Source organism: Emiliania huxleyi (assembly GCF_000372725.1).
Source record: "Emiliania huxleyi CCMP1516 unplaced genomic scaffold EMIHUscaffold_50, whole genome shotgun sequence".
In the NCBI taxonomy this organism is placed as follows: Eukaryota; Haptophyta; order Isochrysidales; family Noelaerhabdaceae; genus Emiliania; species Emiliania huxleyi.
In genome coordinates this window covers 622,172-642,936 of record NW_005198243.1, presented here as the reverse complement: position 1 = coordinate 642,936, position 20,765 = coordinate 622,172, and the positions used below count along the sequence as shown (strand labels likewise).

Below are 20,765 nucleotides of genomic sequence, written 5' to 3'. Positions count from 1 at the left end.
GTCAGGCTGTTGGTGCTCGTGAGGGTATTCGTGCCTCACCTCCTGCGACAGAGAGCGTCCATAGACACCTCACTTAGACCCCACACACGGTCTCGTCCGTGCCTCGCCGGCCGGAGAGATTGCTGGAGGTAGAGCAAGCCTGCTCTAGCCTCGCATGTCACTTCCTGTCGTCTGTTGTTTGAGTTGTGCCCTTGTTTGTGCCCTTGGCACCGTGGAGTGCTGGGGGGGGCGACAGGGAGGATGTGGCCCTGAGTTATGTGTACGCCGACTCAGGGTGTGTGGCAGCCCGCTGGCTGTGTGTCTTGTGAGCTTGTTTGTGTCTGTGTGTCGCTCGTGCGTGTCGTCATCATCTGTCCAGCGTCCACCCATACCGCGTTGGTGTCCAGTCCGAGCCTGGCTGTTCTTCACCTTTCTACCTACCTACCTAGCACACTGGCACGACAAGGGCGCGGACTGGCGCGGACTGGCACACACACCGGCTCACCACCGGAGCCGCCTAAGCAACTCCGTTAAGAACGGCAATGCACACCGCACCACCATGCACAATGCCGCTCTCCCCGCACGCTAGCTCGTTCACCGTCTGCCACGCCACAGCGATGTGGAGGACGACTGACAAACGCTGCATTTGCAGGCCGTGCCAATTCTTGGTTGTCCATGTGACCTCGTCCAGGTGCTGGGCATGCGAAAGTTTGTTGCTCACTCAGCTGGTTCGCCGCCTCCCTCGCAGCGCCTCAGGGTGCTGCGGACCTCCTTTCCAAAGCCTCTGAAGCTCTCGAAGTCGAACAAACGCAGATCGCAATCTTGCTCCCGCGCAAAGCGGTAATCGCCATCCAGCTGCTTGCGCGGCCCCTTCCTTGGGGGCATCCGCATCCTCCCCCTCCCCTACCTCCTCCGCCTCCGCCTCCGCCTCCTCCTCCTCGTCCTCCTCCTCCGCCACCGCCGCTGCCGTCGCTCCCGACGGCGAGTACTTGCCGCGCCCTTTGACCAGATTGAGCAGCCCGGGCTCCGTGTTGCCGAAGCGAGCATACGCCCCCTTCCAGCCGAGCTCTCCGTCGCCGGCCGCGTCCTTGCCCTTGCTCGCAAGCGAGCTCGTGAGCTTCAAATCGGCAACAAGGCGCCTGTGCCCCTTGCCGATGTTTGCCGCCGCCACGTCAGGTTGTTTGGGATTACTGTAACTGAGAACTGAGGTGTGCAGTCGGCTTCATCTCGATCATCATGCCCCACGGTCGCCGAGCGGAGGGTCTTGACCAGTCGTTTGAGTAGGAATTTGTGTCTTGTAGCATGCTTAGACCGAGGGTTAACCATCGCGGCGTCGCCGAGGATGTCGTGCAGCTGGCCGTTGGGTGCCCTCTTGCCTGCCTCCGCCGCCTGGCAGGCGACATCGACGCCCTCGCCGTGACGGGGGGTGCCGAGCTCGACGTGCTAGGCACCGGATTTGACGCAGCCGCGCTCGGACGCAACATCGTCTCGATCGGCCAAATGGGCTGCCTCGTGCTCGACGCCTCGCCAAACCGGCTTCGCTGCCGCACGCAGGCGACGAACGCAAGTGCGGCTGGCGCGGCGGCGACGCTCGTGGTGAGCATACTGGACGACCACGGCGCCCTGCGAGCAAACGCTTCCCTCCCGGACGACAGCACGCAAGCCCTCAGCTTCCTTCCCCTCGAGGCGACCCCCAGCGTGAGCGGCTTTGACCAGCCCTGGATGGCCACCGGCTCAGCGGCAGGCGGCCAGGAGTTGTGCGTGCTCGGCGTGCGGCTGGACGAGGTGGCGCGGGTCCTGCTTGGCCAGGCGCCGTGTACCAACGTGACAGCCACCAGCGACGGGACCTCGCTCTGCTGCACCACGTCTGTGGCCGGCGAGGTTGGCGCCGTGCCAATCGTCGCTCTGACGAACAGCTCTGGCGCCGCTCTGGTGGGAGCAGGAGTCGACTATGAGTACGTGGAGGCACCCACGTTCACAGCCGTATCGCCGATCCAGGGGTACGCGGGCGTCGTCGCAACCATCCACGGGACGGGCTTGTGCGGCGCGGGCGGCTCCAACGGCACGGTGTGCGACGATCCGCTTCCCGAAGTGCGGGTTGGCGGCGCGCTGTGCGAAATCGTCGCCGCGCACGCCGACGCGGTCCTCGTCGTGGTGCCGGCTGGGGCACCGTCGGAGCACGTCTGCGACTACTCCTGGTGCCCGAACGGCGAGCTCGTGACGGTGCATGTGCCGCGGGTGGGCGCCGCCCTCGCCGCCCCGCCACAGGAGACGGACGCCGACGTACCAATTTTCCAGATGAGTGACGACGGAGGGCGCTTGGTCGTGCCGTCTCGCACCGCAGGGGCGGTCCGATTCCGCTACGTCCCCGCGGTGGTCGCCGTTGAGCCAAAGGTGGTCTCCCTCGCCGGCGGCGTCGACCTGACGATTCACGGCTCCGGCTTCAGCCACCTCAGCGCCCTGCGAGTCAGCCTACTGAGCAGAGAGGCGCTCGCCGACCTGGATCGCCCACTCGGGCCGGCGCGGAACAGCTGGGCGAACACGGCCAGCACGCGCGCTCTCAACCTGACCTGCGGAAGCCCCGCTTTCGGCGGCGCAGAGGCCATTGAGCGGCGGCCACCAAGTTGGAGGCCGGCAAGCTATCGCTCCATCGTGTGCCGCGCGCCGCCGCTTTACGCGACGGAGGAGGAGTACCAGCGCGGGCAGAGGGAGGACCGGGTCCTCTTTATACACGTGGAGTGGCGGCGGCGGCCGAGGTGCACTGGCTGCGAGCCGTGGAGTGAGGGCGCCGCTTGTGCTGTCCCCGGCAGCTGCGTTATAGAGTACACCGCAGCGCGGACACCGGTCATCGACATCGTCCGTCCGCAAGAGGGCGGGGCGGGGACGGCCATCACAATTCTCGGCAGCGGGTTCGGACCAACCGCGGCAGACAACTCGGTCTCCTTGGGCGATCAGCCGTGCGCTGTCGTGAGCGCGGCGCGTGATCGGATCGTTTGCACCGCGCCACCCAATCGGGCCAGCGGGCCAGAGGCATTCTGCTCTCCACCACCCTCCCCGCCAGTGCCGCCAGAGGCGCCGCCGCCGCCCTCGCCTACTGCACCGCCACCGAGAGCGCCGCCGCCAAAGGCGCCGCCCGCCCCCCCGCCACCCCCACCGCCACCTCCGTTTACATCGTGCGGCTTCAAGGTCACCAGCGAAGGCTACTACCACGGCCTCAACGTTCGCGGCTATCCGATGCTCAAGTTTGAGCGCAACGGGCTGACCGTGCATAGCGTCTCTGGGATGGTGGATCCCGAAGCAGCCTCGGCGCACGTCACTGTCCTGGATCGGACGACAGGATTGGCACTTGCCCAGGCATCGATCACCGCCGAGATCGAGCTGTCGGGCAGCAACGACGGTTCGGCCACCGGGCTGCAGGCGTGCACCGGCGAGTGTGACAACGACGGTCAATGTGGCTCTGGCCTGCGGTGTTTCCAGCGCGACAACGGAGAGAAGATTCCAGGCTGTAAGGGGAACGGAGGCGGTCCGGACTGGGATTACTGCTACGGGGCCATCGAGAGCGACGCCCTCGCTCTCCTCTCCACACTTGGCGGCTTCCCCAGCGACAGCGTCGTCTACTTTGGCGTTGTCAGCGACGGAAGCTTCATGCCACCTGCGCTGCTCGATGCCCTTCGCACGAACCTCTCATCGACCACTACGAGCGTCTGCGTGCGCTGCGCGTACTCTCTCCTCGCCCGCGCTGACGGCACATTACTCGCCGAGGCCCTCGCATCGGCAGTTGATGGTACTGGCGCAGTGGCAGAGTGGGCGCACGACGAGTGCCCTTCACCACCGCCAACACCACCTCCTTTGCAGCCAAGGCCGCCTTTCCTGCCTCCGAGGGCGCCACCACCGCCGAGGGCACCGCCGTCACCCACGCCCCCTTCGCCGCCGCCCCCCTCGCCGCCACCACCACGGCAACCGCCCACACCATACGCGCCACTACCATTGCCGCCACCGCCGTTGCTCCCGCCAACGCCACCGTCCACGCCCCCGCCAGTTTGCATCACCGTCAGCGTCGGATCACGAACGCTGGGCCCCGTCACTGTGCCTATGCCTGATGGGCGGGACGACCTGCTATGCCCAGAGGTGGTCAATGCGACGAACTGGATCAATACACGGACGACCGCAGAGACCTTTGCACTGTCACACACCGGAGGGACACACGACTTCAGCGTCGTCGTGTCGCGCACCGATGCGACACGCGTCACCGGCGATGGCGAGGTGGCCCCTTGGCCCCAGGCCGGGTGGGACTTCGACCTTGAGTTTGAGTGCTGCGCTGGGCCTCCGCCGCCGCCGTCGCCGCCCTTTCTGCCGCCGCTCTCTCCACCGCCATTGCCGCCGACTGTACCTTCGCCGCCCGCCGTTCCATCGGCACCCTTTCTGCCACCATCCTCGCCGTCTCCGCCCTTTCAGCCACCTTCTAGGCCGCCGCCATCATCACCGCCGTCGCCATCGCCCCCACACCCCTCCTCACCCCCACCCTCGAGCCCGCCGCCGTCTTCGCCGCCACCCTCACCGCCGCCGCCATCACCGCCGCCATTCCCACCCCCATCGCCTCCACCGTCGCCGCCCCCTCTCTCGCCACCGTCGCCGCCACCCTTGCCACAGCAACCCCCAGCGGCGCCTCCAGCGCCCTCCCCAATCCCGCCTCCGCCAGTCCCGCCACCATACCCGCCCTTCTCCCCTGGGGTTTCCCCGTGTGAGCTTGCTCCGGTGTGGGGTATCAGCGTCTCTGTGACAGTGGCGCCCGTCTGGAGTCCGAGCAGGCGGCTTCAAGCCGTCGAGCCACCCTCGCCGCCGCCGCCCTCGCCGCCACCACCCTCGCCGCCACCCTCGCCGCCGCCGCCCTCGCCGCCACCACCCTCGCCGCCACCCTCGCCGCCACCGCCCTCGCCGCCACCACCTTCGCCGCCACCCTCGCCGCCACCGCCCTCGCCGCCGCCGCCATCTCCGCCGCCGTCGCACCCACCACCTTCCCCACCACCACCCTCGCCGCCGCCACCCTCGCCCCCAACCTCGCCACCGCCACCTTCCCCACCGCCACCCTCGCCACCCCCACCCTCACCACCGCCCTTGCCTCTGCCGCCTTCGCTCCCACCGCCCTCTCTGCCACCGTCACCCCCGCGGCCCTCGCCGCCGCCACCCTCGCCGCCGCCGCCCTCTCCCCACCCTCCTTCCCCACCACCCACACCGCCGCCCTCGCCGCCATTCCTACCACAGCCTCCTATTGCGCCACCTAACCCACCCTTTGTCCCACCACACCCTCCGTTTCCTCCTGCTACACCACCGCACCCTCCCGGCGCGCCTCCCTCCCAACCGCCACCCAACAGCCCACCTCCCACCACTCCACCGCCACAACTACCGCCGATGCGCCCACCGCCTCGGGCGCCACCACCAGCGCGCCCACCGCCGCCGCCGCCGACGCCGCCACCCGTCTGGCCGCCGCAGCCACCTTACTCTCCGCTGCCCGAGCACGTGGACGTCGAGCTCGGCGCGGCGGCCAGCCTAGATGCGGCATCGTGCCACCCTAACGCACTCACGCTGTGGCTAGCCTGTATTTGTCCATGCACCCCACCACTCTTTGCGTTCGCACTCCAGGTGGACGATGGAAGATCTCCCCGGCAAGGGTGGTGAGCCGGGCGGCCTGAAGCGGTCCGTGAGCTGGGTCGAGGAGCGCATGGCCGAGCGCGCCGCGACCCAAGCAAAGCTCATGGAGCAGAAGTCGCGCCAGGAGATGGAGGAGCTCAAGGCGGAGAACGAGCGGCTGCGAGCCGAGCTCGACTCGTCCGCACGGTTCCAGATGGCGCTGTCCAAGCTGAATGCGGCACGAAACCTCAGAGAGGCGGCGGTGGAGCCGCTGCCCGCTCACACTCGCGACGCCCCGATGCCACCCGACCCGAGGGTTGCCCCCGCCAGCGACGACACCGGCCCTGCCGACGCTGCGGACGCTCCGGCGAGGGCCTACAGGGCTCCGCCGCCGCCCCCGACCGAGGCGCTGCGACGAGCGGCCATGGCCGTGAGGGCCTCGCAACGCATTGGCCCGGCCCAGCCCATCTCGGCGCACCGAGCCCCTCCACCGGGGCCCTCGCGCGAGAATTCGGCGCTGGAGCGCGTCGCCCGCATCCGCGCGGCGCACGAGGAGCGGCTGCGGGTGCGGGACGAGACGCAGCGGAGAGCGCAGATGGTGCTGGGGCGGCCGGAGGCGGCCGGGGAGGAGGAGGAGTGATGAGTATGAGAGAGAGGCGTATGTTGCAGGTACAGCAGGGTCAACCCCAACACGGGGGTACAGGCTGCATATGTGTGCATGTGTGTGCATGTTTGATGTGCATGTGATGGACTTATGTGAATCTACAATCTTGATTCCTGTGTGCGTCGCGAAGATGGTCGCAGTGCTAGGAGCACTAATCTCACTTTGTGATTCAGTCAAAAATCTGATTCTGATCCCCACGGCGTACCCATCCTGATAAGTATCATGAACTCACGCCTGCACGCGCCCGCGCGCGCAACAGAGTGGGGCACATGCAGGGCCCTGTTCTCCGAGAGAGACAATATCCCACGCAAGCGTAATGGACAGGCGGCCTGCGCCTCGCTGCGTGGTGAGTCAGACGAGGCGCTCAGAGGCTGCCTCGCAGTGTTCGCCGCGCTCATGCTCCGCCCTCACAGCCGGATTTCATGCCGTGACTCCGACCTCAGTTCCTCGCCTTCTTGGCGAGCCAGCTGCGGTTGTACTGCGGACCATAGTCCCAGCGCAGCTCTTCGTCGGTCGCGATTGCCCGCGTGCGAAGGAAGAGGCGCACGTGCGGGACGGCGCACCCCGCGGCTGCCAACGTCACGATCTCGCAGTTGCAGGGTGTCTGCTCGTCGCCGCAATTGGCAAAGTAGAGCGCGAGGCCGCCGCCGTTGGGCTCGGGCACGAGATACCACTTGCAGCTCTCCCCGCTCTCGTCCAAGGCCACAGCGTACTTCTCAAGAAAGCTTGAGGCGTACGCGCGCTCGGCCTCGGCCGTCTCGATGAGGCGGCCCGTCAGCTCGATGAGGTGCCCCTCCGCGAGCGGCGCACTCGTGAAGAGGCCCTCGCCTGCGCTGCCGGCCGACGCCACGTAGAGCACATCGTACGGCGCGATACGCGCCGCCCAATCCATCGGGATGGTGGGGTAGGCGATGTCGAAGCAAGTGCCGTCCAGGCTGCGCATGTAGTTGCAGCGCCGGTCAGCGGCGCGCACATTATGCGCGCTCTCGGCAATCTGCGCGCCGCCGGCTGAGCTTGAGCCCACGCTGGCACCGCCGCCTGCCGTGGCATGCTCGGGTAGGACCACCCACTCGCCGGAGGGCAGCAGCTTCTCAACGGCCGGCGAGTAGCTGCCACTCAGCACAGTCGAGTAGCTGCCGGCAAAGAGCGAGCCGCTGAAGACAAAGGCCGTTACGTTGCGGCGCGCTTGCTTCAGCGACGGTGCCGGCTGCCAGCCGCCGTCCATCGTCAGCTTCTCGACCGTGCTGAGTGGCTGGCCGTTTGAGCTGGCCCCGCCGATGACGTACAGAGCGCCATCGAACACCACGGCAGCAGCGTCGCACCGAGGCTCGAGCATGGCCGGGCCTTCGACCCATGCACCGCGGTCGGGGTGGAAGATGTCGCAGCGGGCGAGGCACTCGAAGGTGTCGCCGTCGGCGCTGCTGCGGCTCAGCCCGCCAGCCACGATCAGCGTCGCGCCGAAGCTCGCAACCACAGCGTTGCTGCGGCCCAAAGGGATGGGCGGAGCGTTTTCCCACCTTCCGGGCAGCGACCCAGCGCGGTCCCAAGGAATCGGGGGCGCCGGGATGAACACGCGCATGGCAGCGAGCTCGTCGGTGGTCTCGGGTGGGTGCGTGTTCGGCGTGGGAAAGAGCAAGCGCTTTTGCGAGCGAAGGCCGGCGTTGACGGCGTACAGGTTGCCGTTGAGCGCGACGAGGGCCGGCATGAAGGAGCCACCTGCGATGAGGTCCTCACCAGCGGCCGCCTCAGCGGACTGCCACGACGACGACGGCTGCCACGTGCCCATCGCCGGATCGAATGCGCGCAGCAAGAGAGGCGCGGCCTCAAGTCGAGGCGCGGCCTCGCCCTCGGAGACTGAAATGGAAACGCAACCTCGAAGGACGAACATGCGCCCGTCGACGACCGCAGCGCGTTCGCCACGCACACTCGTCGTGGCGAGCAGCACGGCCAACGTGTCGACGTTCTCAAGCCGTTTGGCGCGGGCCCAGCAAGTCACCGCGGACTGCGTGACGCCGATGTCGAAGCCTCGCGGTGCGCGCACCGACATGAGGAGCGAGAGCAGCCGTGGCAGCGACACGGCGTTGAAGGCCGGTTGGGTGGCCACGAGCTCGAGGTCGCGCCGCGCCGCGCGTAGCGCCTTGGCGTAAAGCTGCGGCACTTCGTAGGTGTCTGCGAAGGTCAGCAGTTGCAGGGCATTCGAAGCGTTCACCTGGCCGCAAAGCTCCGACTCGACAGTCTTCAGCAGCGGCGTCACCTGGAAATACGCCGCCGCCTGCACGAGCTCGAGAAGCATCTCGAGAAGCATGTCTGCATCCTCGATCGGGAGCTCCACTTCCGACATGTACATGAAGCGGAGCACGGCTTCAAAGATGTCGGCGGTAATGTCGGGCAGCGTGACGCTGCAGGCGTTGCTCTCCTGCATGCCGCAACTGAAGAGCTTCTGAAAGTACGGCGAGGCAGAAGCGAGCACGACGCGGTGGACTTGAAAGGCGCGGTGCTGCACATTGATGACGGCGTCGGTGAACTCGCCTTGCTGCTGCCGCGTCCACATCTCGCATGCATTCTCCTTCAATTTGGGCGATTCGAGAACCAAGCGCAGCGGGCCGGTGGCGGGGGCCGACTTGCGCGCCGCCTTGGTGGCGAGCTGCCCGCGGGGCGCCTTGCCGCCGGTCGACTTGCGTGCTGTCTGCTTGGTGGGTACCATTCCCAGCAACCGGCCAAATGTGCACGGCGGGATTCTTTTTCCCTATGCATGAATGGTAGGGCAGGTGTGAACAGCAGCTCGTGACCACGGCGCCGCAGGCGCCTGTTGATGGGTCCAGGTGATAGCCCTGGATGGGCAATGCATACGCCTAGTTGGGCCTCAGATCGCCCGACCGCGTCCCGGTGCTCTGTGGTCGGATTTGTGACGCCGCCGCACCGCGCCGCGGCCGGGGGCCCTCCGGAGGCCGAGGATGGCCGTGGCGGACCGGGACGAGCTCTGGGAGGTTCAGTGTCAGTGTATACATTGTAGAGACTGACCATGTGCACAATATCTCTCAGTCTAGCTAAGCCAGGGGAGGCGATTCCGGGGCCGTACAGCAGCTTGATGGTGCTTCGCCGGCGTGCGTCCCGGAGCGGTCCCGGTTGGGCGGTCCGGGGGAGAAAACTCAGGACAACGCCGACACCGCTCTGATTCGACTTTTAACTTCAAACAAAGACAGTGGCACGCGCCGCAGCGCGGTGCATGCCACTGTCAGGAGCGGATCCGTCAGTTAGTCGTATTCACGCCGGGGTCGTGTCCTGAGTAACTTGCCCAACCATTCCTCCAGCAGAGTAGCACGCGCCAGTTCGCACTTTGTCGAGCCTGTCTGCTGTGAGAGAGAGTTCTTTTGTTTTTTTTCCCCCTGGGTTTATAGCCCCGCGGGCAAGGCCACACCCTGGGCCTTACCTCATAACCTGGAGCTTTAGGGGCCGGGCCCCGGGCAGGGCCTGTTCTCCCCCCCCCCCCCCCCCCCCAGCGACAAACCGTATTCGCTCTACGAGACTATCTATTGGCGCGGCTCAGGCGGGGCGCTTCAGCGCCGGTCGTGCCCGCGGTCGTCCGACCTCCAGCGGCGGTGGGACTGCTCCCCGCCGCGCGTGCTGCTCGCCAGCCAGCCGAGCTCCTGCGGCACGCGCGCGCCCTGCCGGCGCAGCATCGCCGCGAGCTCGCGCGCGAAGGCCGCGTTGGCCGAGGTGAGCAGCGTGTAGGCGCGCCCGCTCGCCCCGGCGCGGCCCGCGCGGCCGACGCGGTGCACGTAGTCCTCCGCCTGCGAGGGGGCGTCGTAGTTGACCACGGCGCGCACGTCCTGCACGTCGAGCCCGCGCGAGGCCACGTCGGTCGCCACCAGCACCGGCGCCGCGCCCTGCTTGAACTGCTGCAGCACCCAGTCCCGCTCGTGCTGCGACTTGTCGCCGTGCAGCGCCTCCGCGCCGATGCCGCGCCGCCGCACCTCGTTGCGGATCGCCTCGCAGCCGCGCCTGGTGTTCACAGACTGCCGTGAACAGGCTGCCGTGAACAGGCGCGCCTCGCGCCTCGGAGGGACCGCCCGCGCCAGCAGCTCGGCCGCAGCTCGGCCGCAGCTCGGCCGCAGCTCGGCCGCACCTCGGCTAGGTCTCGGCTAGGTCTCGGCTAGGTCTCGACTAGGTCTCGGCTAGCCCCTCACCGCGCGGCACAAAACACGATGACGCGCGCCTGCCCATTCTCGCTCACCTGCGGCAGCAGCCGCAGGAAGCGGCCCAACCGCTCCGACTCGTCGCACACCTGTGAGACTCGCCGAGCTCAGCCGAGCTCCGCCGAGCTTCGCCGAGCTTCGCCGAGCTTCGCCGAGCTTCGCCGAGATCAGCCGAGCTTCGCCGAGCTTCGCCGAGATCCGCCGAGCTCAGCCGAGCTCCGCCGAGCTTCGCCCGAGATTCGCCGAGCTCAGCCGAGATTCGCCGAGCTTCGCCGAGATTCGCCGAGATTCGCCGAGCCGCTCCGCCCCGTCGCACACCTCGAAGTGCTGCTCGATGGTGTCGGCAACGCGCAGCTCCGCGGCGGCGTCCGCCTGGACGAGCGACATCACACCCTGATGCCACACAGTGCACAGCATTGTGCATGGCAGGCGCGGCATCCGCCTGCACGGTGAGCGCGTCGGCGCGGAGGATGGTGCGGGCGAGAGATGCGACCTGGTGTCGCGTCACGCACCAGTAAACGCTGGTGGTGGCCAGACGGGGTCGCAGGAGGGTGCGAGGGAGGCGACCTCTCGCGGCCAGGTCGCCGAGAAGAGGAGGGTCTGCCTGCGGGGGAGGTGCCGAGACGGTTCCGAGAAGGGTCGTGCCGGTCGCCGACAAGAGGGGGTGGGTCTGCCTCTGTGGAAGGAGCTGCGCCGCCATCCGGCGCAGCTGAGGCTCGAAGCCGAGGTCGAGCATGCGGTCCGCCTGAGTCGGAGGTGTGAAGAGAGGCTGCTCACAGTCGGGAGTGCTCACAGCCGGCAGCCGAGTATGCGGCCCAGCCTCGTCGGAGGACGAGGAAGGAGAAGGGACCGCGGCTCTAGATCGCGGCTCTAGATCTCGGCTGCATCTCGGCTGCATCTCGGCGGCATCTCGGCTGCATCTCGGCTCTAGATCTCGGCTGCATCTCGGCTGCATCTCGGCTGCATCTCGGCTGCATCTCGCGCCTCGTCGAGGACGAGGAAGGAGACGCGGCGGAGGTTGGTGACGCCAGCCTCCATAAAGTCGAGCAGCCGGCCGGGCGTCGCAATCACGATCTCGACCCCTACTCTCCGCTACACACCCGTGAAGAGTCGCTGCTCCCACTCGAGCCTCTGGCGTCGCAATCACGATCTCTCCCGACGCCTTGCTGGAGGTCGCGCTGCTGCGGCCCCTTTGGCACGCCCCCGTAGATGGCGGTGTTTGTGACGCCGCTCGGCCCTCCAAACGCGTCGCACTCGCCCTTGATCTGCAGCGCCAGCTCGCGCGTCGGCGCCAGCATCAGCGCGATGGCACCGTCGCCCGGCTGCAGCCGCGGCTGCGCGACGATGTGCGTGATCGCGGGCAGCGCAAAGCAGAGGGTCTTGCCCGAGCCGGTCGCCGCGAGGCCGATGAGGTCGCACCTGCGGCGCGCGGTGTGCACGGACTCGACGCGCCGCGAAGTGACTCGCGCCGCGAAGGCGCGGGTGCCGTGCGCGGTGCGTGCGCAGTGGCGGCGGCGGCGAGCGCGGGCGGCGCACCCGCTGAGCGCGACGGGCCAGCACTGGCTCTGGATCGGCGTCGGCGCGCGGAAGTTTGTCGCCTCGATGTCGGCCGTCAGGAACTCGGGGAACGCCGCCTCGAGAAATGTGCGGACCGGCTTGGGCGCGGTGCCGCCCGAGACCTGCACGCGGTGCTTCCGGCGCCAGGCGGCCGCCTCGTCGGCACTCATCGCCGTGACGGCAGGGTGCTCCATGTAGAGGTTGAGCTCCACCATCCTCGCGGCCTGCTGCCTACGCCGAGCTGAGCCAGCAGGCGGCGAGCAGCGCCTGCGGGGCGTTTTTCTCCTTCAACCCCCCACCCCACGGCCCGGCTGAGGCGAGGACCCACCCACCCACCCCATCCACCCCGCGTCCCCACGGCAGCCTCTAATACATTACAGAGCGCCTTTTCTCCCCCTATTGCCTCTCTGGGCGCCGGAGATGCCAGAGAAGGCGCCAACACGCGTAGAGGCGTTAGTGGCTGGGCGAGGCGACGAGGCGGCGCTGCTGGCATGGCTCGACAGCGGCGGGCGGGTCAACGCGACTTGCGGGGAGGGCGAGATGAGCAGCGTCACTGTGCTGATGCTCGCCGCCGGCAACGGCCGCGAGCCGTCGGTCGAGCTGCTGCTGCAGCGCGGCGCGGAGATCGATTTGCAGTTAAGCAGCGGCGGCACCGCGCTGACGGTCGCCGCCGGCCAAGGCCACGAGCGGGTGGTCGACTTGCTGCTGCAGCGCGGCGCGGAGGTCGACCTGCAGGCCAGCGACGGCAGCACCGCGCTGATGTGCGCCGCCAGCCAGGGCCACGAGCGGGTGGTCAACTTGCTGCTGCAGCGCGGCGCAGAGATCGACTTGCAGACCTGCAGAGGTGGCACCGCGCTGATGGCCGCCGCCCAGCATGGCCACGAGCGGGTGGTCGATCTTCTGTTGCAGCGCGGCGCGGAGATCAACAAGCAGGACGGCAACGGCGGCACCGCGCTGATCATCGCCGCCGTAAACGGCCGCGAGCGGGTGGTCGATCTTCTGTTGCAGCGCGGCGCGGATATCAACCTGCAGAACTGCAGAGGCAACACCGCGCTGATGCTCGCCGCCAGCAACGGCCACGAGCGGGCGGTCGAGCTGCTGCTTCTGCACGGCGCGGAGATCGACTTGAAGGACGGCAACGGCGGCACCGCGCTGATGGACGCCGCCAGCCAAGCCCACGAGCGGGTGGTCGAGCTGCTGCTGCAGCGCGGCGCGGAGATCGACTTTCAGGACGCCAACGGCGAAACCGCGCTGATGTGCGCCGCTGGCGAAGGTTGCCCCGCCGTCGTCCTCCGCTTGCTTCGCGCGGGTGCAGACGCGGCGCTGCGCTCTGACGACGGCAAGTCCGCGCTGCAGTATGCCAAGGAGGAGGGTCACGCCGCCTGCGTCGGCGCCTTCCGGCAGCACATCGAGGAGGTGACTGCGGCCCAGCGCGAGGCGGCGGGCAGTGCGGGCGGCGCTTCCTCGGGCGAGGCGGCGGCGGGAGCGAGGGCCGCGGCCTCTTCCGGCTCACCGGGCAGCCTTTCCGAAGAGGCCAGGCAGGCGGCTGCGCGAGGCGAAGAGGCGGCGCTGCTGGCGTGGCTTGACAGCGGCGGGCGGGTCAACGCGACTTGCGCGGTAGACGAAGACGATGTGAGCGGCATCACCGCTCTGATGCTTGCCGCCACTAATGGCCACGAGCGGGTGGTCGATTTGCTGCTTTTGCACGACGCAGAGATCGACTTGCAGAACAGCAACGGCAACACCGCGCTGATGTACGCCTCCGGCTACGGCCACGAGCGGGTGGTCGACTTGCTGCTGCTGCAGCGCGGCGCGGAGATCAACCTGCAGAGCAGCGACGGCGTCACCGCGCTGATGTGCGCCGCCGACAACGGCCATTTCGCCGTCGTCCTCTACCTGCTGCGCGCGGGCGCAGACGCGGCGTTGTGCTCTGCGAGCGGCAAGACGGCGCTGCAGATGGCCAAGGAGGAGGGCAACGCCGAGTGCGTGCGCGTCATCGAGGAGCATGCGGCGGCGGAGGCGTCGGAGAAGGCAGCAGCGAGGGAGGCGGAGAGAGCGGTGGCAGAGGCGGAGGCGGCGCGGCATGCCGAGGCGCTGCTGGCGGAGGAGGAGGCGGAGAAGGAGGCGGAGCGCGCCAAGGAGAGCAAGAAGGGCAAGAAGAAGAAGAAGGGGAAGGGCGGCGGAGGCGGCGCTGGGCCGTCGCGGGAGCCCGAGGATGTTGCAGCGCTGGCGGCGGAGGAGGAGGCGGAGTTGGCGGCGGCGCTCGAGGAGAGCGTGAGGCTGGAGGAGAGGCGGGCGCCCGACAAGCAGGTGTCGTGCTCTTTGGCTGCAGAGAGGCCGCCTTCGGGGGAGGAGGAGGAGGAGCCACCAGCCGACTTCGTCTGCCCGATCACGACCGAGGTCATGAGCGACCCGGTGATGGCGGCGGATGGGCATGCTTACGAGCGGACGGCGATCGAGCGCTGGCTCGCGACCAAGTCGACGAGCCCGATGACGGGCGGCGAGCTCGAGAACACTAGCCTCTTCCCGCACCACATGCTGCGCCGGATGATCCGGGACTGGGACGGGGCGCGGAAGGCAGCGTGACCAGGCTCGTAATCGCGCCCCATCTCTCGCATCCCAGGGGTGCATGCGGACTGTGCCTCACAGTTGTGACGCGGGAGCGACGTATACGACCGTACGAGGCTCTCGCGAGGGAAGCACACGGCGTCCTGTGAGCGACACGTCGTACGCATCCAAGTGAGACTGGAAACTTTTCCAGTTGCACCTCGTGCTCCAGGGCGGGCATCCTGAGCGCGCAATGGTTGGGTAGTAGGGCTAGAGGGTCGCTCTACACTTAGCCTCTGCAGCGAGCGAGCGCTCAACTTAGCCCCCGCACGGAGCCGGGCTCAGACTTAGACGCTGGAAGGCCGGGGGCCATGAACTTAGACGACACGAGGCCAACTCCGGGTAAAACCCGGGTATACCTGCAAAAGTCCAGGTTTACCCGAAAAATACCTGGACGCGGTCCCGACCAGCGTATGCCGCGCACGACGCCATATCGCCGTCTCCCAGGGCCAGTGCGCTACTTGCGGCGCGCAACGCCTGCTCAAGTACGCGCACCGTACCATGTGCTGCCGCTATGCGTGCCTTAAGGCGGCTGCGGCGAAGCGGCGGGCGCGGCATGCCGATGGCAGTGCGGACGATGCGGTTGCGATGTGTTCTGCTTCAAGATCGTGGCGGTGCTTGGCATGCACTTCTGCGATCCCAATCAGCTCATCGCAACGAAGCAGCGCAACAAGCTGGCTGCTGCCAACAAGGCCCTATGCTACCTCACGCGCGGATCGTTCAAAGAGGACCAGCATACACAGGCTTCTCTGACATGCGTTTGTTTGAGCTTGAGGCTATTTGTGAGAACTATTTGGCTAGATGTCGCCGAAGTGCGCTCAAGAAGCAGCAACGAGAATCGGAAGAGGAGGATGCTGAGGCGGCGATTGCTGAGCATGAGGAGGATCGATCGCCCGCCGCGCAGGCGAAGAAAATTTGGGCGCGAGCGCCGTATATCGCGTGCCATGGCCGACTTAGCCGGTGTAAGAGGCTCCCGCTGATCTTAGACCGCGTAAGCACTCCAGCGTGGCTAGCCACACTTAGACCCGTTAAGCCGCGAGGCTCAGAACTTAGACTACTACCCAACCAGTGAGCGCGCACCAAATTTTGCAGCCCGGTGCGCCCGTTGGCGGCCAGCTCGTCGGATGCCGCGCAGCTGGCGGGCCTCTAGCCCCGGCGGGCCCGCTGTGGCGTCTGCGCGGGGTGGCGATGAGTACGGCTGCGAGTAGAACAGCCCGCCGGCAACGCGGACCCCCGCTGCGCGAGTTGCAGACCAGGAGGAGGCCGACCCAGCTCATGCCCAGAGGGGCCATGCCCAGGGGTCAGCGCGCTCTCCACCCTCCACATCAGACCCCGTTGGGGGGGGGGGGGCTCTTTTGGCAATTTTTCAGAGTCATATACGGGGTGTGGAGGGTGAGTTGAACAGGGGTTGTGCGCCAAGCCCTCCTGCTCTGCTCCAGCCGGTAGACAAGTCTTGTCATCAACAGAGTAGATGGATCTGACCTCGGGGCCGATGTGACCAAGCGCTGGTAGCGTGGTTTTACCTCACACCCATGGTATCACAGTGTGCCGGCAGTCGCCGAGCAGTGCGCAGTGAAACCGCCCCCTTCCCAACCCGCTCAGGGACGGACGCATTTCCCCCCTTTCAAAGGCGGTTTCGAAGTTGATGAGACCTCGTCCCCCCCTCTCCAATGAAAAGCGTAAAAAGAGGCGCGTTTCAGGCCGGAAGCGCCGCTTGGACGTGGGTCACACAACGGCAGCGCTCCAGACGCGCTCTGGTAGCTGCCAATGAAGCTGTAGCCCATCGCGCGCGCGCCGGACGGCCTCTGCACCTCTACTGCAGTGCCCTCCTGCACCGAGCGACCCGTCAAACCTTTGTTGCTGCCATGACCGCCGGCGGCTCCGAGCTCGGGCGAGCTAGCCCTGGCTGAGCTGAGCCATTGCGGTCGCAACGCAGCGCTGCGGTCGGTGCAGAGCGGCCGTGCGCGTACGGCGCCGTACGCGCACGGCCGCTCTGCCTCAGTGGCGTGCGGCTTGGGCCAACTGAAGGTCGCTCTCCGACCTCGCTCGCCGAGCTCACAATCCGGCGCGAGCCGTATCGAGTGGAAGTTCGACTTCAGCTGCCGCGAGTGGATGGACTGCCTTGTCGAGTGCGAGCAGTTGGGCTCCGCCGGGAGCCGCTTGTGGTGCAACATGTTCTCTGGGCGCCAGCAGAAGCGAGCGCGCGAGCGCGTGTTGAAACCGGACGCTCCACAGCAACACTCAAGATACACTCGAAGGGGGTGCACGTTTTTTTATTCGGGTTCGGGGCCCAAGAGTACACTCTTGGCGACGAAACCGAAGCGGGTTGGCCCCGGGGTGGTTTCACTGCGGTCGCTCACACAAGCCGCAGCACAAGTGACTGAGGGCCAGTGAGGGCGAGCCCATCGCTGTCACAGCTGTGGCAGCCGCACAGTAGGCTGTGTCAGCTGTGCAGAGTGTGTGAGCAGCAGAGGAGCTGCTCTCCAGGCTTCTGTCGCAAAGAGCTGCATGCCACCGAAGGCGCTGTCGAGGTTCGCCGAGCGCGGCGCAGGTTGGAGGACACCGTCACCGACGAGCGCGTTGGAGTATTCACTCCGGACAAAGACGGCGGCACGCACATGAGCTGCGGCCGTGCCGCCGTCATAGCGGCGAGGCGCGGGACCGTCTGTGGCGAGGTGGGTCGCGGTCCTCCGATTTTGTTCAACCCAGCATCCACACCCTTTATCGGTTCATTATAACCTGGATCTACCGAATCTTTCGAGCCCGCAAAAAGAAGAAAAATCAGACGGGGCACGGTTCACCTTTTGTTTCCTTGTTTACGAGAACGGGAAGGCTGGGTGTCATCGGTAGCAGCTCTCCTTCATGCCCAGGCAACATCCCTCCGCGTCCACCCAGGAGGGAATCTGTTTGCGCACGATGGCCACGCTGGTCGCTGCAGACACGGGTCGCAGCAGACAGCCTCGTTGCCGTCGTCGCCGGTCAGGCCGACGCAGCAGCCCGCGTGGCAGTAGGCGAGCAGCTCCGAAGTGAGACACCGCACCTCCTCCGGCCGCGCGAAAAGCGCCACCTGCATGTAGCGCACGATCGCGTGCCGTCGCCCCACCGGTGCCGGAAGATGCCGCCGCTCCGGCGTATAGCGCGCGTGAAGGCCTGCACGTCGGGCCGCTGGAAGTGGCTGACGCGCGCCACCTCCACATTGTTGTAAAAGAAGCGCGCCGGCTCGTAGTCAGAGCGACCGAGCTCAAAGATTTTGCCGCTGCCTTTTTCGCGGCTGCCGAACGTGGTGTACCCACCAAAGGTGTTTGCTAGGCTGAGGCGTGCGGTCTCGACGTGTCGCCTGGCAGCCGCGTTGAAGCCGATAGCAAAGTCCGGTGACTCCCAGTTACGGTGGTAGAAGCCGTAGCTTAGGTTGTGCTCACGCATCAGCGACAGCAGCTTGACTGCCCTGCCGGCGGCGCTAGCGCGCTCGCCGCACGGCAGGTTCGAATCGGTGTCGATCCGCACGATGTGCTCCAGTCCCTCCGCTGCCGCCAGCTTCCACACCGCAAAAAGAAAAACGCGACGGTCCAAAAAAGAAATCTGCAAATAGGCGCGGCCGTCGTCGCGCAGAGCTTCCTGTACCAGTGCGACTCGACCTTTACGACCGAGGCACTCAAGGATGTGCTGACCAAGGGGTTCGCCGATGCGCGATGCGAACAACGGCCTGCTCGGCGTGGCTACGCTGAAAGTGGAGGACATCGGCATTTCGATCACTTCCAAGCCGGGCTCGACTGTTCGGATGGTCGCCCTGACCATCAAGGCGGGAGTCGAGCGAGGGCGATGGGTGGCGGAGGTCGTCATCCCCGAGGGGCTTCGGACCCGACGGGCACTTGCGGGTCTCGCGCCGCATCTCGATCCGTGCAGACCCAATGCCGCGCGGCGGCGGCGTCAAGATGGCACGCAATAGAGAGAGCGATCTCGGAGGTACCGCGGGTATAGTGAAACCCAAATTCCAGACTCAAAAAAGGGGCCACCTTGTGCTTGTCATCGTCGGGCCGCAAAAGCAACGCTGCTTTCGTCCTTCGTAGGTAGAGCTCTATAGGGTCCTCCTTGGTTGTCTGTTTTCTTTCTTCTTTTCTCTCGCTGCTTGTCTGATTTCTTTCTTTCTTTCTTTTGGCGTGTGCCGTCCTCCATCCTGTACCGTGTTTGTTGTCCAACCAGCGAGGGAGGGCGAGACGACCGAGGGGTCCCGTACCATCGGAATCGACGCTTTCCAGTGCTGTCCTCACGAACATGTGGGCCACCGAGTTTTCTTTTTCTCGCGACGTGTGTTTTTCTTTCCCTCGGGACATATATACATGTCCACCCAACCGCGCAGCCGCTCGCGCCGCCTCGCCTCCGCCTCCACCGCTGCTCCCTCGCCAGACACGCCGCCGCCCACCCGCCTCCTCGACCTCCCCACGGAGCTCCTCGTGCGCGCCCTCTCTCACTGCGACCCCGCCGACATCGCACGAGTCGCGGCCGTCTCGCTCCTCTTCCACGCCTCGCTTGCGCTGGAGGGCATCCGCTTGTGGGTGCAAGAGCGCGGATTCGAGCTGCCGGCGCAGCCGGAGGACGAGGGCTGCGCCGTGCGGTGGCTGTGCTATTCTGCGCTGCTGCGCGAGGCCAACCCGCCGGTGAGGGCGGCGGCAGGCTATCAGTACAGCGTCTTCATCGACGGCGAGGGGCGGCTCTCGTCGTGCGGCGGCGAGGGGGCCCCAGGCCTCCTTGGCCACGGCGAGGGCGTGACGCAGCTCAACACGCCGACCCGCCTCCCCTCGACGCTGGGAGGCGAGCGCGCCGTGAGCGTCTCCGCTGGAGATGTGCACAACCTCGCCCTCACCAGCGGCGGTGTCTGGAGCTGGGGCTTTGGAGGCGACGGCCGGTTGGGCCACGGCGACGAGCAGGGCCAGCTGCTGCCCAAGAAGGTCGAGGCCTTTGCTGACCAGCGCGTCGTCGCTGTGTCGGCTGGATGGGCGCACAGCTTCGCCATCACCGCCGACGGCGCCATCTGGAGCTGGGGCTCTGGAAGCGATGGCATGCTGGGCCACGGCGACGAGCAGGACCAGCTGCTGCCCAAGAAGATCGAGGCCTTTGCTGGCCAGCGCGTCGTCGCTGTGTCGGCTGCATGGTCCCATAGCCTCGCCCTTACCGCCGACGGTGCTCTCTGGAGCTGGGGCTGGGGAGACTCTGGCCGGTTGGGCCACGGCGATATACAGCACCAGCTGCTGCCCAAGAAGGTCGAGGCCTTTAGTGGCCAGCGCGTCGTCGCTGTGTCGGCTGGAGGCAGCCACAGCCTCGCCCTTACCGCCGACGGCGCCCTCTGGAGCTGGGGCTCTGAAAGCGATGGCATGCTGGGCCACGGCGACGAGCAGGACCAGCTGCTGCCCAAGAAGGTTGAGGCCTTGGCTGACCAGCGCGTCATCGCTGTGTCGGCTGGAGAGAACCACAACCTCGCCCTCACCGCCGACGGCGCTGTCTGGAGCTGGGGCTGGGGAATCTATGGCCAGCTGGGCCACGGTGACACGCAGCACCAGCTGCTGCCCAAGAAGATCCAGGCCTTTTCTGGCCGACGCGTCGTCGCTACGTCAGCTGGGGTCTACCACAGCCTCACCGTCACCGCCGACGGCGCCTTCTTTACCTGGGGCGAGGGCGAACACGGCTGCCTAGGCCATGGAGAGGACCTGTCGGACCAAGAAGGTCGAGGCGTGGGCGCCGGGGCAGTGATGACAAGGGTGAAAGGGTGCACAGGACTGTGCTGCCATGCGCCTAGTCGTCGCGTGCGAACGTATCTGAGAGTGGAGAGAGGCGAATCCGGGACGGTGGAGGTTTGTGCATGGTCCACTGATTCCTGCGGGCTGCTGCACCTCAGGGCTTTCTTGATGTTGATTGTTGTACGGGGCGTGGAGGGTGAGTTGACCAGGGGTTGTGCGCCGGGCCCTGCTCCTGCTCGGCTCCAGCGAGTAGACAAGTGTTACCATCAACAGAGGAGAAGGATCTGACCTCCCAGGGCCAATGTGGCCAAGTGCTGGGCGTTTGGTTTTAGCTTTTACCACTTACACCAAACGCACGGTCTCACTGGGAGTGTCACTGCAGTGTGCCGGCAGTCGCCGAGC

The 20,765-nt window shown here is 66.7% G+C and overlaps 5 protein-coding genes across 5 annotated transcripts; 2 read left to right on the top strand and 3 right to left on the bottom strand.

Moving 5' to 3' along the window:
- Positions 1-1,321: 1,321 nt before the first annotated feature.
- Positions 1,322-6,247, top strand: EMIHUDRAFT_211898 (hypothetical protein; the record flags this gene model as incomplete). The annotated part of the gene is made up of 5 exons (XM_005766811.1): positions 1,322-1,343; positions 1,376-2,970; positions 3,166-3,797; positions 4,035-4,289; positions 5,620-6,247. 5 exons carry the CDS (start codon positions 1,322-1,324, stop codon positions 6,245-6,247), a joined length of 3,132 nt encoding a protein of 1,043 aa, XP_005766868.1.
- Positions 6,248-6,710: 463 nt separating this feature from the next.
- On the bottom strand, positions 6,711-8,975 carry EMIHUDRAFT_103498 (hypothetical protein; the record flags this gene model as incomplete). The annotated part of the gene is made up of 1 exon (XM_005766810.1): positions 6,711-8,975. The coding sequence occupies one exon, from the start codon at positions 8,973-8,975 to the stop codon at positions 6,711-6,713; it is 2,265 nt and encodes a 754-aa protein (XP_005766867.1).
- An 853-nt stretch (positions 8,976-9,828) lies between these two features.
- EMIHUDRAFT_311127 (hypothetical protein) lies at positions 9,829-12,239 on the bottom strand (the record flags this gene model as incomplete). The annotated part of the gene is made up of 8 exons (XM_005766809.1): positions 9,829-10,273; positions 10,506-10,556; positions 10,784-10,785; positions 11,035-11,071; positions 11,124-11,212; positions 11,464-11,549; positions 11,615-11,886; positions 12,004-12,239. 8 exons carry the CDS (start codon positions 12,237-12,239, stop codon positions 9,829-9,831), a joined length of 1,218 nt encoding a protein of 405 aa, XP_005766866.1.
- Positions 12,240-14,427: 2,188 nt separating this feature from the next.
- EMIHUDRAFT_211895 (hypothetical protein) lies at positions 14,428-14,767 on the top strand (the record flags this gene model as incomplete). The annotated part of the gene is made up of 2 exons (XM_005766808.1): positions 14,428-14,606; positions 14,674-14,767. The coding sequence occupies 2 exons, from the start codon at positions 14,428-14,430 to the stop codon at positions 14,765-14,767; spliced, it is 273 nt and encodes a 90-aa protein (XP_005766865.1).
- A 1,462-nt stretch (positions 14,768-16,229) lies between these two features.
- EMIHUDRAFT_211894 (hypothetical protein) lies at positions 16,230-18,369 on the bottom strand (the record flags this gene model as incomplete). The annotated part of the gene is made up of 5 exons (XM_005766807.1): positions 16,230-16,858; positions 16,934-17,011; positions 17,201-17,296; positions 17,507-17,556; positions 17,714-18,369. The coding sequence occupies 5 exons, from the start codon at positions 18,367-18,369 to the stop codon at positions 16,230-16,232; spliced, it is 1,509 nt and encodes a 502-aa protein (XP_005766864.1).
- Positions 18,370-20,765: the final 2,396 nt, after the last annotated feature.